The 14455-nt window shown below is 61.5% G+C and overlaps 1 protein-coding gene across 4 annotated transcripts in view; it reads left to right on the top strand.

The window, feature by feature from the left end:
* SLC37A1 (solute carrier family 37 member 1) overlaps window positions 1-12489 on the top strand; it is a 45857-nt gene extending 33368 nt beyond the window's left edge. For all 4 annotated transcript variants that reach the window (XM_045852629.1, XM_045852628.1, XM_045852632.1 and 1 more), the window contains 7 exons: window positions 451-536; window positions 1543-1591; window positions 2711-2784; window positions 3445-3523; window positions 9256-9353; window positions 10994-11058; window positions 11560-12489. In XM_045852629.1, coding sequence (XP_045708585.1) covers window positions 451-536; window positions 1543-1591; window positions 2711-2784; window positions 3445-3523; window positions 9256-9353; window positions 10994-11058; window positions 11560-11575 — 467 coding nt within the window. In that variant the 3' untranslated portion in view covers window positions 11576-12489. The remainder of the gene's footprint in view (window positions 1-450; window positions 537-1542; window positions 1592-2710; window positions 2785-3444; window positions 3524-9255; window positions 9354-10993; window positions 11059-11559) is intronic.
* The last annotated feature ends 1966 nt before the right edge of the window (window positions 12490-14455 follow it).

The following is a 14455-nucleotide window of genomic DNA, read 5'->3' as shown; positions in this document are numbered from 1 at the left end:
GAAACGGGCACGTGAGCACCCGCGGCCCGGGCTCTCTCGGAGCGGGCTTGCTGCTGGGAGGAAATGTGTGCCCCGGGGTGCATCGTCTGAGTGGGCGTGTCCCCTCCTGCGCCCTGGCCCTCACTCTGAACGTGAGCGGGCGCTCTGCCAGGCGCACTCGGTGGGTGGCACACTGGTGGTGGTGGCGCCCTAACAGGTGAGGGGGCTCCGGGCCAGCCTAAAACCAGACCCCAACATGCCCTCGCTGCCTCCCTGGGAGGTGCCCTCCGGGTCCCTCACGTCTGACCACGAGCACCCGGGCCCCTCCGGAGGCCGGCGTGAAGGGGGACGTGGGGGAGGACGTCACTGTCTTCTTGCTGCTGCCCCGTCCTCCGCTTCCCTCCAAGCTTCCCTCCATGGGACGCTGCCCAGGGAGGCGAGCGCCTCAGGCCCCGCCCCTCCGCTCTGCAGGCGGGATCCTGGCGGGGGTCGTCTCCGACCGCCTGGAGAAGAGGGCCTCCACCTGCGGGCTGATGCTGCTGCTGGCCGCACCCACGGTGCGTCTGCCCCTGCCCCACCCACCGCCTCTGCCTCTGCGAACGGCGCCCCGCCCCTGCCGCCCCCGCCGCCCCCGCCGCCCCCGCCCTGCCTACCAGCACACGCTCTCGGGTCGGGCCCAGCTCGCTCCGTGCACGCTTCTTGGTTTCTGGGGACTGCCCCTCACCCCAGAACCTCCCTCGGCAAACCAGTGGGCCTGCAGAGCCCCCAGGCCCTCCTGGGCCAGCCTCCCCCGCCCCACTGCAGGTCAGGGCCCTCCCCTGGACTCCCACTGACCCTCAGGGCCCCCGAGGCCATCGCCACCTCAGCAGCGCTGACCCCGCCGCATGTTCACAGCTGGGTCCCTGCCGCCCTTAAGGATTCAGTAGCGCACGGCCTCGGGCAGGCGCCTCTCCCTCCGTGGCTCAGCTCCTCCTCTGCAGAATGAGGGTGACGGCAGCCCTTCCCATTGTCAGTGCAGGCTCGAGTGCAGCGCTGTGTCATTACTGTTGTTTTTACAACAATACTACATATAATGCTGTTTCTCATCAACCTGCATGACAATTATTTGGCCATCGGCCACTGCACTGGGCTGTGATTGTCCCTAGAATAAGCCTAGTTTTCAGTCATCTTGGGGTGGCGGACACTGCCCCACACGGACATTCAAAGAATTTTTACTAAAGAACTGACTGTGCGTGTCTCCCCCACACACCCCCCCGCCCCAGAATCCCACTCCCCAGGCGCAGGCGTTGGGGCAGACGGCCGGAGGGGGAGACGGTTAGACTGGGAGGGAACTGCCCCAAACCCGTCCTTCTGCCCCGGGAGCTCAGAGAGGGAGGCGCCCAGGGTCCCCCGGCTCAGCGAGCACCCTCAGGACCCGCGTGCCTGGGACAAGGCCCGTGGCTTCTGTCTGGGGCAGTCCCCCAGCTGGGTGGCTGCCCGAGCGTCCCCTGCCCCGTGGGCCCCGGGCAGCCGCTCGGCTGCGCGTAGCGAACCGTTGCCTCGCCCCGTTTCACCCGCCCACAGCTCTACGTGTTCTCCACCGTCAGCAGGATGGGCCTGGAGGCCACCGTAGGTGAGTCCCAGGCCTCGCCGGCCTTGCACACACGTTTTCTGACCAGACAGCTCGGGGAGCTGGAATGAAGGTTAACAAAGGAGCATTCAGCTCATGAGACTGGAGCATATGGTGTGGCTAAAATAGTCCCCGTGTCCCCTTCAAGTGGGGCCGTTGGGAGAGGCCTCCCGCCCCCAGGCACAGGGCCTGACCCTCTGCAGGTCTGAGAGTGACCCCGGGAAGGTGTGGCCGCCTGGCCCGGGGCAGTGATAGGCCTTGAGTGCCCGGTGGCAAGGAGCCGCTCCCAGGAGCCAGATGCCACCCCGGAGGCAGCAGGCTGCACCCCGGCAGGTGAGGGTGGGCCAGAGCAGGGTGGGTCAGGCGCCCAGCCCGACCCCCCAGCTGGCCCCTGTGGGCTGCCGTTCAGGGGCAGTTGCGTAACACAGGGGGACTATTTTTACCTTAGGGCTCGGACACTGAGAAACAGTGTTTCCGCCCTGACAAGCCAGCAGTGGGGACCGGGAGGGATGCAGGCCGGGTGGGCTCCTGCTGAGAGTTCCCCGGAAGGCAGCTTGCTGACGGGGCTGGGGGTGTGTCACGGAGTCTCCTGCCGCCCAGGCCCCAAAGCCGCTGCGCAGGGGACTGTGAACTAGAGGACACTCTGGGAAAGCAGCTGCGTTTCAGAACTGGGCACCGCCCTCCTGCCTCGGGGACGCTGCTGCGCTGGGCGGTCCCCTCGAGGGCGCACGGGCGGAAGTCCTTTCCGCCGCAGATGAGGCCGTGTCTGGTGGCAGCCGACACAGACGACAGGGAGCCTCTGCTGCCCCAGGTCACGCGTGTGCTCGCACACCAGGTTCTCGCCCTCTCGGCGTGTCAGCAGCTGCTGTCCGTTGAGGGGGAGGCGTGCAGTTCCGGACTCCGGCTGGGCTTGCCAGAGGTGTCTTGGGGCAAGTCTCAAGGAAGATGCTTGTGACAGTGGCCCTGGCAGTGAGCCTCACGGGGTGTGGGGGCCACCTCCCCAGCATCCACTGGGGCCAGGACCCACTCATGATGCCAGGGTGCCCACCTAGGGGGTTGCTGAGACGGTGGAGGCTCTCCCTGTGGTGCCCCCTAAACACCCCTGGTTTCCGGTCCCCACAGCCATGCTGCTGCTCAGTGGAGCCCTGGTCAGCGGGCCCTACGCGCTGATCACCACCGCCGTCTCTGCTGACCTGGTGAGTGGCTGCTCGGCTCAGCACACAGCCGGCAGGGGCCGGGGGGCCGGGGCGGGGCAGGTGCTGCGGTGGTGGCCACCTCCTCCACCACCCCACCTTATGCGTGTGGACTTTTGCAAAGCAGAGCTCGTGCTGGTTTGTCATCTGGGACTTGTGTCCCCTACGTGGGTCTCATGGGTCCTGCCCTCTTCCCCACCCCCCGGCATTCGTCACCAGTTAGGCTTTTAGATCCCGCAGAGCCATCCAGCGCGTCGCAGAAGCCCCCCAGAAATGCGGGGATGGACACGAATGCGGTCCTGGCTTAGGGACAGGGCGTGTGTGCCCTTCATCCCCTGTCTTCCTCGGTGGCTGGTTGGTGCCTCAGTGAGGACGATGGCTGTGCTGAGTATTTGTTTATTCAGAGAGAATTCGAAGAGTCCTTTAAGCTAGAATATGTTTGAGCAAGTATTTCTGATGATTTCTCTTAAAAGCTCCAGAAGCTTTGCCCACCATCCCCAGGTAAGTCTGGGTGGGCACAGACTTCATTTTCCCGTGGAAGACACCCCACGTCCCGAACTGCTCTGCAGAGATGCTTGCGTGAACTGTCCTGTGGAGGGCGTGCCCTTCACGTGCCCTCTGATGCTGCTGGGACAGGCCTCACACGCAACCTTCCTCCTCCAGGGGACGCACAAAAGCCTGAAGGGAAATGCCCACGCCCTCGCCACCGTGACCGCCATCATTGACGGAACTGGGTCTGTAGGTACGTGAATACTTTTAGCTCTCAGAGTTAATTGTGGTCCCCGGGGAACCACGTGATCACGTCCTAATTAACAGATGCCACGATTCCAATTGCTTTGGTGATACTAGGGTCCACTGGCCTTGTTAAAATATGAACAGGTCAAAAGCGTGTGCGCACCCAGGGGATATAAGTGTGTGGCACTGTCTGTCCTCGTTGGTCAGATGGCTCCAGAGACAACGTGGCCGTGTGGCTGGTTGGCATTAGTTTTCGCCAAAGCCGTTGGTTGCAAGCTACGGCCGGGCCCTTGGCCCTCTCATCTGGTAACTCTTCATCACTCCTGTCTCCAGGACAGAATCTTACTTAGATGCAAATGACAGGCCCTGTCTGGCGTGGCTCGGTGGGTTCAGCTTTGTTCCATAAACCCAAAGGTCGTGGCTTTGATTCCCCGTCAGGATACCTGCCTGGGTTGCAGGTTCCATCCCCGGTCAGGGCGCATGGGGGTGGCAACCAATTGATGTTTCTCTACCTTTCTTTTTTCCTCCCTCTCCCCGCTCCCCCACTCTGAAATCAATGAGCATGTCCTGGGATGAGGATTTTAAAAAGTGTGAATGACAGGAAAGCTAATGGGTCCCCAAGCATGCCAGACTCTGGGCTGTAGCATCCTTGTCGAGGTTCTCAGAGACAGTTCAGCGTTGTATTCTGAAGAGCAGAAAGGTGCTAAGAGACAGAACTCACCCCCAGAAAGGGGCAGCAGGTGGGAGCTGGTAAGACGCCAGCCTGATCAGAAAGAAGGCTGGTGGCAACAGGCAGTGTCTTTGACCTTTCTCGAAGTTTCACGCACGCCATGACCACCCCCCGCTGCAGGTGCTGGAGACACCTGTGCAGGCCCTTGGCCACCCACCGTTGGGAAGTTCGGGCTCAAGCGTCTGTTGTGCCCCAAACCGCAGCAGCCCCGTGTCTGTTTTCATCTTTGGTTCCTTCATTCAAGGGTGACTGGATCCAGGAGTGACTTTGAATTTGCTGGATGGTGTTCGTGGTCACCTCTCTGACGTTTATTTTATTCTTATTTTTTAAATTTTATTTACTTGTTTTTAGAGAGAGGGGAAGGAAAGGAGAAAGAGAGAGAAGCATTGATAGAGAGGAGCATTGATACACAACTCGAGACAGACATGGATGGGCTGTCTCTCACACACCCCTGTGCCCTGACCGGGAATAGAACTGGCAACCCCTTGGTTTGCAGGCTGGCGCTCAGGCCACTGACCCACACCAGCCAGGCTCTGATGTTTATTTTAAAGTGAGACCATTCCCTTTGTGGGGGACCCTCTGGGGGCGTGCAGACATGTCCAGGAAAAGGGAGGTGGGCGCTCTGCCCCACGGCACCTGCAGGGCGGCAAACTCCCCTGCGAGGAGCAGGCCCGCTGTCCTCCCCGGCTGTCATAGCCCACGAGGAACTTTCCACACCTGGAAGCCATGCGCTCAGTCAGAAGTCAGGGCTCCTGGGCTGAGCTCCGCTCCAACGGACTGGGCCTGGGCACAACCGGCTCTCTGGCTCCTGTCGTCCTCGGAGGCCTTTGTGAGCCAGCCCAGTGCCCCCGCACCCCCTGCCCCGTGAACCCTGTTGTTAGAGCTAGTCAGAGCTCAGCTAGCAGCCCTGGCTGCTGTTGGAAAGCAAAAGAGGGGACTTCAGAAAGAGGGGAGGTATGACTTAGGTGAGAAACACATCTTCCTTCACATTCTCAAAACCAGAGGGACGCAGCAGTACCTGGCCCAGGCTGTGGGGGCGGGGGCCGCTGCATCTGCAAAGGGGCCACGGTTCTGAACGCCCTTCCCCCACGGAGGAATGCAGGGGCGCCTGGACCGTGGCCGGCCCCTTCGCTGACCTGCAGTGTGAGCTGACGCGGTGGACTGCCACGCCCACACTGAGAGGTCTGGCAGGGACCCAGACCCCCGGGCTTTGCCAGCTCAGTGCACTGGGCCCAAGGGCATGGTCACCATGGAAACGGCACACGCTGGCTCACCACTGGGTGTCAGTCATTATTTCTCTCCAGAAGTGCTGCCCAGCTAGACAGAAGCAGGAAAAGGCTCGAGGGGAAACGCACACTGTTCAGCACAAGCGCCCACAGGACAGTCCACCGGTGCCTTTATTAAGTGCGGTGACTACTGGTTTCAGCGCAGGCAGAGCGTCACTGACGGTGACCGAGTCGGTGCCTCGCCCCGACCCACAGACTCACGCGGCCCCGGGGACGCCCGTTCATCGGCTCCGTGCGGTCAGCGCTGGACTGCGCCCCGGGGAAGCGAGGCACGCCGCCTCCCCGTTTCAGGCAGAACAATTAAGTGGAGCCCTGAGTTTGCCCAAGTTCATTTTTATGTTACCCGAGCAAAACATGCTGTCGCTTGAGAAGCCAGACGGGCTCACAAGCTTATTGTTCCGTAAATGACAGTCCCTTGGCTGTCCCCTCAGCCCCCTTTCTAGAAGCAGCCGCCTCCAGCTGTCCTTCCTGGTCTCACGTACGCAGGCACGGGTTTCTCCACGCGTCCGTCTGTGACCGGGGCGGTCGCCGTCCTGGTGAGGAGGGCGGGGGTCCACCCCCACGGGCCCTTTCCTTGTCCTCGTCAGTAATCCAGTGGTGTTGACATCCTTCACCCTTGAGCCCAGAAGAGCTTTAGTTTATGCTTCCTAATACGTATGTTTTGTTTATCTCCAACTATCAGATGCCTCATTTCTCCTCGTGTTTAAGTTTCTGTCACAGTTGTCCCCGTGTTCACGGTCACCCCAGACCCCCTCTGTGCGCCCCCTTCGGCTCCGTCAGCCCCCGGGGGCCCTCCACGGCCCTGAGTCCGCTTCCGTGCTCCCGCCCCCGAGTGTCCGAGCTGCTGTCACCGCCTCCCAGAATCCCTTTCTTCCGCCCACGTTGCGCCCTGGTTTTCCAGGCCCCGTATTTGCGGCTTCTCGTTGTGAAAGTGTCTTCTAGTCGCTTCTGCATAGTAGTGTCTTTGACTTTGAGAACTGGAGAGACTGTGGTGTCTGAATTCTGCTGTCCCTCCCTGGGGGACGGTTTGTCGGCACGGAGTTCGAGACTGAAAGTCCTCTGTCTCCGGGTTTCCCGTGTCACACAGAGAAGCCCTCTGTGGTCCTTAGCCCGGGCCTTCACCTCTGACCCTCGTTCGCCCTTGGACACTTCGGGGCTCCCGTCTCTCTTTCTTCCTGGGGCCTTGCTCCCCCTCCCCACCACCCCCGTGCCCTGGGTGCCTGGGGGCCCACTCCGTCTGTTCACACCTGCCCGCCTCGCTGGGAAAACAGGCTCCATTTTACCTGATAAGGTTGTTTCTCCTCTTTTCTGTGTATTTTCTTTCTGGAAAACATATTCAGGTGTTTAACTTTCTGGATTAATCCTTCAACTGTCTTTTCTTTCCTTTCTTTTCTCCTCCCTCCCTGTACCTTTGTTTTTTTCTTCTACTTTCTCAGAGATGTTCTGGACCGTCCAGCCTCTGTACTGAGCTTTGTACTTGGGCTCTCACAACTCCAACGCTCGTGGGTTCGCCCACCCGTTTGGTGCATGCTCCTCCACCTCCGGCCGCCGTGCGTCAGGCCGGGCCCGGCGACGTTGCCGATGCCGGCGCGGCGTTCAGGCACCAGGGCAGGGTTCCCGTGGTTTGACCCGATCGTCTCATAGTCCCTGGGGTGTTATAACCTCCTGGGCATTTTCCTCTCCCCAGTTTGTCTGTTTCCTGTGGGTTCCCTCCCTCCCGGTTCATTTGCTGTGGTTGAGCTTGCCCAGATGCAGGCCCTCTCGGCCGGCCCTCCACGCGTTCGTGCTGAAGGATGAGCCACTAGGCCCCTGTCAGAGGCCCTCTGCATGGGAGGGCACGCCCGCTGCTGCCCTCCACAGGAGTGGGACCGCCTGGAGTCTGGAGGAGACGCCCCCACTGCCCACGGGGGGGTGCGGGCCTAGCTGCCAGCATCTGTCACGTGCGGGAGGGCAGGCGGCGGGCTGGTGGAAGCTGGTGGCCTTCCCTGCATTGCCCTGTGCTCAGCGGCTGCTGCATCCTCGCTCCACCCTGGCCTTGGTGTCCGGAGCCTCTGGTGCAGATTCTCCAAAGGCTAAGCTGCTGCTCCCCTGCAGGGTTGGGGGCAGGAGGGGCATCACTGAAGTAGTGACATTGGGGGGAAGCCCTGGGATCAGAGGGGTGCAGGGGGCGTATCGAACAGTGCTTCGTGCAAGGTCACAGCCGACTCCCGCCGTCCCACCCTGCCACCCGCCCTGCCTCCTGCACTGGGGTGGGCCTGCCTCTGAGCCGGGGTGGGGCGGGGGGGGCATCCTGGCTGGCTTCCTCCAGGCAAGGAAAGTGGCGCCTGCGTCTGTCGTCACACCCCGTCAAGCCCATCCTCCAGAAACAGGTGCCTTCTCCCATCTGTCCGTCTCTTTCTGCCCCTCTCTCTGTGGGTTTATAATTTTTTTAAAGATTTATTTAATTTTATTTTTGGACAGGGGGGAAAGGAGGGAGAAAGAGAGGGAGAGAGACATCCATGTGTGGTTGCCTCTCACACGCTCCCCTTCTATTGACGACCTGGCCCAAAACCCAGGCATGTGCCCTGACTGGGAATCAAACTGGCGACCCCTTGGTCCGCAGGCCAGTGCTCAGTCCACTGAGCCACACCAGCTAGGGCTCTAATTTTTTAAATTCAATTGCAGTCCATTTCGTGGTGTTTGGGAGGTATAGGACAGCCTACTGTGTGTACCAGGAAGTTCTTCTGAGACTTGGAAGCAAAAGTGCAGTTGCTTCTCAGATTATAAAGGCAGCGAGTGCCCTTTGCAAGCACTCGACAGAGCGTCAGTGCGTGAGCAATAAGGGGAGAGCCCCTCGTCGCCCCCGTCCCCGAGAGCAGACCTCTGTTCACGGCCTGTGGGCGTGGACGCTCCACACTTCTCCGCACGCCAGACCGTGCACCACCCGCACACGCGTCTCAGCCCAGCCCAGTCCCCTGCAGGAAAGTAAGTCACCAGACCACGGCCACGGGCATGCTCACTCCGCTTTCGGCGTTTTGAGGAATATTTGCTTTCTTTTTTTTTTTTTAATTTTTCATAATTTCAGACTTAAGAAAAGTTGCAAACAAGTACAAAGAACTCACACTATGTTTGCTTTATCTCCCCCACGTTCTGACACACACACATTTATAACACACATGTGCACATACATGCACACTTACGGCTACACGTGCATATTTTTTCTGAACCATGGAAGAGTGCGCCGCAGACTGGCTGCCCCCTCCCAGGAGCTGCGCGGCCAGTGTGTGCTCCCCGGGAGCGGGCGGGGGGGGGCTCCCTGGCGCAGCCACCGCACGGCGAGCCGACTCCAGACGCTGCCGTCAGCACAGGATCGGGGCCCCCAGACCTCGCTCGTGCTTCTCCGCATAATGTTGTCATAGCGTTAGGTTCAGGTTTCTCTAGGATAGCATTTCAGGTGGCATGATTCGATCAAAAGAATGGACATTTTAATGTCAATGCGTACTTTAGCCTCGCTGCTAAAAGAGGGCTATGCCAGTCGCGCCCTCAGCAGGACCGAACATCATTAAGCTTCTCACCCCTCACCGTCTGACAGGTGACAATGACACGGGACTGTTTTCACGGCTTCCGCTTAATTGTCACTGAGGGCGCGAGCGCCGTTCTGTGTCTCTACTGGGCTTGGGTGCTGCCCCGGTCACGTCCCCGGCGGCTCCTCAGGCAGCAACGTGCCCGCTTGCCTCGTTCCAGGAGCAGCCCTGGGCCCCTTGCTGGCTGGGCTCATCTCCCCGTCGGGGTGGAACAACGTCTTCTACATGCTCATGCTGGCAGACGCCTGTGCCTTACTGGTAAGTCGCGGGGCCCCTTCCCGGCAGCCTGTCCAAGACCCTGTTTCTTTCTGGTCTAAGCCAAGGGCAGCGCAGACGCAGGTCAACTGCTGCGGGCCGCGGCAGGCGGGAGGGCAGAGGGGCACCGCACGGGGGCCCCAGCTGTGGGTCCCGGCCCTGCCGCCTGGCGGCCTCGGGGACTGTCCGTGGCGTGTGGTCCAACCGGGTGGCCGGGCTGTCACACGCATGGGCTGCCCCTCGCCAGTTCACGCCGACACCCAGAGCTGGCGGGTCCCCTTGTCGGGAGTAGTGCACAGACCAGAACGTGCGTCACATTTCGGGAGCTGAGCTTGGTCCTTCGGAATCGTTGCGGCTGTTTGTAGCTTATCCCACACCCGCCTGTGACAAGCAGCGTCTTCCTGTTTTTCCTTGCTCGTAATGGTCCGCTTTTTATAATTACGAGCCGCTTCCTTCTAACTCTTCGCATTCGGGACTTGGTGGGGTTGATGTTGCTAAGACACCAGCTTCAACTCAGCAGGCCGTGCTAGTAGCTGGAGATCAGGGTTCAAACTCATGCTGATCCACTTACCTGACACAATGATGTTGCTGCCGGCCATGCTCTCAGCACCAGCCTCCCGCCCCCCACGCTCCCACCTCCCACCGAGATTGCAGAGCCAGAGCGCTGCCCTGGGTGGAGCAAGGCAGCGGACCGCGTCTTACCTGCGGGGAAAGCCTCTTCCCTCTAGTCTGAGCTCACACCGCACAGACAGGACTCTGAGCTCCGCCTCGAACCTTAAGCATCTAAGGAAATAAATGTCCTGGCTGAGGCTCGGTCCTGCGCAGCTGCATGGGTTCAAATCTCCCTTCAAAACCTCCTCCAGCCCCCACTGCCTTAGCCCCCCCGCACAGAGGTTCCTCCTGGGTGGGAGGGTGCCCTCTGCGTCTACCTAGTGGGTCCACCAGAAACAGGATGTCCTGCAGGGGTTGTTTCAAAGCCCAGGGCACTGCTCACCATGGGGGGCGGTGGGATCTTCTCTGGGCGCTGGGGTCCCCCTGGGGAAAGACCAGGAAAACACTGGCACAAAAAGTTACATGTGGGGCGGTGCTCAGTCATGCGTCTGGACCTGTGACCTGGCTCTGGGCCCTTCAGCAGGAAAAGGGCCGTGCAGGAAAAGGGGCCGACCGAGCAAGGGGCCAGCGCCAGTTTGCCCGCCAGCAGCAGCGGCTCGCCCGGGGCCCGAGGTGGGGGCTGTTCCGAGGACAGCCTGCTCAGCCCCCTGCGGCCCGTGCCTGCTCACCTGGCCTTCACAGTCGCCTGCGCGGCTCTCTGTCCCCTGCTTGTGCCACCGTGGCTGGGGGTCACCCTGTCCTTACTCTTTTTCCAGTTTGGATGTCTGATGATTGGGCTCATTTTATGGTAAACGTTCCTCGCACCCGAGGGTCATACAGGCTCAAATGTGCCCTGGCAGCCTTGTTGCCAGGAGCGTGTCCCCGCCCCCCACACAGTGACCCGCAGGGCGTCGTCAGCGGCAGCCGCTGCTGTGGGCATGGGGCTGCAGCGGGGGCAGGGCCGAGCCTGCGAGGTGACGAGGTGACCACAGGTGCTGCCGGCACCCGGGGCCCTGCCCTGACCAGGTGGCCTTGTCTGTGTTTGGGTGCAGTTCCTTATCCGCCTCATACACAAGGAGCTGAGCTGCCCAGGGTCAGCGACAGAGGACCAAGTTCTGTAAGTCCCCCTGCCCCCCCCCCCATCCCCGGCCCCTTCCCCCAGTAATTAGAGCGGCTCGGCTCTGGAACTTCACTCAGGCTTATCTGCCTCCCGCACCTGGCTGTCCCTCCAGGAGGGAGGGCGGCTGGCAGCTCCCCTTTCATCTTTCCTAACAAATACCTCGGTGGGTGTGATCCTGGCAATCTCTCCTCCTGATCTGAGAGAGTGATGGGGAGGGAAATTGCCTCCTTTGTCCCCAGGGGCTTGGCTTTCTAACACAGATGGCAGCAGCTGCAGCCCTCAGCCTGGCCTGCCCTGTCTCCTGTGTCCCCAGAGGCTGGGGCGGGCGGCAGGACCACTGCCCAGGGGCAGAAAGCTGGGCTAGGCTGGGCTGGGCTGGGCTGGGCTGGGCCGGGCCGGGCTGGTGGGGCTGGTGCGCAGGGCAGGGGTTGAGCGTCTGCCCTCTGACCGCCGCTGTCTGTGTCACCCACCGGCTGCCGTGTCGCCCTTTTCTCTCAGGTTTAAGGAACACTGACCGCCGGCTCCTGCAGAGGGAGGCTGGGCCTGTCCTCCACACGCCATCGTCCTCCAAGGGAAAGTTCAAAGAAAGGATCCTGGGTTTGTGTTGAATGACTTACTCTTGCCTTTTGCACACGCACCTGGAAGAGACACGGAAGCCACCCTGAGAACTCCCGGTACTGTTTTAGACGAGCCGTGGCGCTTGGGACAGCGCTGAGGACGCGCCGCCACCGTGGCTGAGCCCAGCCCGGGCGGCGGGCACCTGGCAGGGGCTGCTGGGAGGCGCTCAGGTGCCCTCCACCCCTCAAGTATCTGGGGCGGAGTCTCAGATCGGGGTGAGCGCCACGCTGGCGGGGGCTCCGAGGACACCAGGACATGCCGTGTGGAAGACAGTCAGGGCACATACAGCAACCAGCGAAGAGCCACCTCCCAAGGACAAGAACCTGACCACCGGGTCAGAAACGCACACAGAACCTAGACCCGCCCCCTCACCCGAAGACCCCGGCAGTTCCTCCTGCTCTGTGCCCACCTGACAGCCACGGTGACCGGTGAGCAGTGATGAAGCCGTCCAAGCCCTTGTGGGTCAGAGGCACCGGACACCAGCCCAGAGCCCCCGGGGGACTCCCACCCTCCCGGCACCGAGGGCCAGGCGCTGCTGGCCCACTGCGGGGGGCGCCGGTAGCAGACGGGTGCCCAGGGCAGAGTTTGTTCCACTGCACGACACGCCAGCCTGGAACTTGGCGCTGCGCAGCCCCGAGCGGGTTATTTATTGAGACGCACACTGCGCTGCGGAAGCCCCGCACACACGCGGCGCCCGTTATTTATTAGGGCCGGCCGGCCCGCAGTTCCACGGCCACTGTTTTCTGGTCGTCGCCTAGGAGGATCCTCATCCGCCCTCGGAAATAAAGTGTTTTTGGTTTTTTTAAAAAACGTGGAATGTTGATTGTTCCTGCTCCCGTTTCCATTATTTTAGTAAAAGAAAACTTTCGAATAGAACTGCTCATTCTTGGTTTTCCCAGTTTTCTCAAGCGGAAACCGTTCCCACCGGAGCAGGGCCCAGCCGCCCGAGCCCGCGAGGGCCGGAGGCGTGGGGATGCAGCCCCGGAGCGGGCCCTGTCCACACGGAGGCCAGAAGCCACGCAAGCCCCAGGCACAGGACGTTTTGTGAAGCCTGCGGTGTCAGGCACGTCCCGAGATGGTCCTCCACGGGGAGGTGTCACACCGGGGGCGGCGGCGGCACTGGAGGTCGCACAGGCGAGCACAGGCTTCTGGGCTTCCTTGGCGTGGCACCTTCCAGTCTGCAGGCTGCCTGTGTTTCTTGGGGGGGGGGGCCGTGTGGCAGCCCCCCTACTCCCCGTGCACGGAGAGGGTGCCGCCGCCCTCACAGCGGGAAGGGCAGGGGTCGGTGCACGGCCAAGGTCATGGCTTCACGCCCCTGCAAGCCAGAGAAGGGCCGGACGGGGTAAGAGTCCTCTGACCAGCCTTCGTCCTCGCTGGCAGGCTGGCTCTTTTTGACGACACAAGGTCCTGACCCAGTTTAAAGTTCCCTGCCACTAAAAATAGAAGTCCGTGAGCACTAAGTGGGTTGGGTGCCGTTTCTGGCGCAGTTCCCTCGGCTCACAGGTGTCCCCCTTCCGTCCGTCCTGTGTGTTGTCCCCCGCAGCCCGCGGCCCCCCGGCTTCCGGCCCCCGGCCCCGGCTGTCGGCTCCCCTCCCCGCCTGGCCCGCAGGGGTCTGCGCCCCCGCCGGCTGCAGCCCCTGCTCAACACACGGCCCTGTCCTCCTCCGTGTCCACTTCCCAAGTAAATCGAACGAACACGGGGAGGGATGAGACATGGAAGCCGGCCATTCAGTAACGCACGGAGAACCCTTTTCTGTCCTCTGTGGCCCCGTCAGGTGCTGGTGTCCGGTGTTAAGGAGCCCCCCTTCACGTTCACACCTCCCCAGGGGAGCGGCCACCGTCTGGTTCAGGGACAGGCAGCCTGAGGCAGGTCACGGTCGTCGCCGCCCCGGCTCCCCGGCCCCCGGGCTGCGGTCATGAGGACAGCCCCAAGGCACCGGAGGAGGGGAGGCCTGCAGAAAATGAGGAGGACCGATGGCTGTTCTTTAAAGCAAGTTTGCCGAAACACACTCACGGGCCACAACTGGAGGATTTCCTCCTGACCTTAAAGGGGAAAGTGTATGATTTGAACATAAAAATGCTTTGCTTTATCCGGGGCAGCAGGTGGGAGGCCTCGGTCTGCAGGGAGCCCCTTTGGTGGCAGGCGGGCTTGCACTCACATGGGCACGGGCCTGCCTCTCCGGAACTGTAAGACTCTGAGGTTCTCCCGTGCAGCCCCCATGCACAGTGGCCGGGTGAGGGGGATGCGGGCTGGAGAAGGGGCAGCGAGGACCAAGGGCCGGACCGCAGTCTTCAGTCCTGGAGACGGAACGGCTGGGCAGCTCTTAAATGAGACACCTCCAGGTCAACACCCAGCACCGCCCCTCCAGTCTGCAGCTGCAGAATCCAGTGAGACTCAACTACAAGAAAAAATGAACTGGGAAAAAAAAAAAAAAAACAGGTCCTAATTGTGTGTGGTTGGATCCCGCAGACACAAAACCCGACTCCGCCCAGTCACGGTAGAAGTGGGTACGTGTCCCCCCCGGGCTCTGCGTCTCTGGCTGTGAGGGGCCACCATGCCCCGCCCGGCCTGTGGACCGCAGGTGCGTGTGGCCGTGTGGCCGCAGCGAGGCTGGCTCGGAAGCTGGCCTTGTGTGCAGAAGCTGCTGTGACTTGCTCACATTGTGTGTCATGCACACTGACCCAAGGAGCCTCCGTGAGCCTGCCGAGCCCGGGGACCCGGCAGCCCCTGAGCAGGCTGGCTGAGCTGCAGGCTGAGCTGCAGGCTTCCGTTTCT

This window comes from Phyllostomus hastatus, unplaced genomic scaffold, assembly GCF_019186645.2.
Source record: "Phyllostomus hastatus isolate PE091 unplaced genomic scaffold, TTU_PhHast_1.1 phas_contig_948, whole genome shotgun sequence".
Lineage (NCBI taxonomy): Eukaryota > Metazoa > Chordata > Mammalia > Chiroptera > Phyllostomidae > Phyllostomus > Phyllostomus hastatus.
The sequence above is the reverse complement of the archived record's forward strand: the minus strand, read 5'-3'. Positions and strand labels throughout refer to the sequence as shown.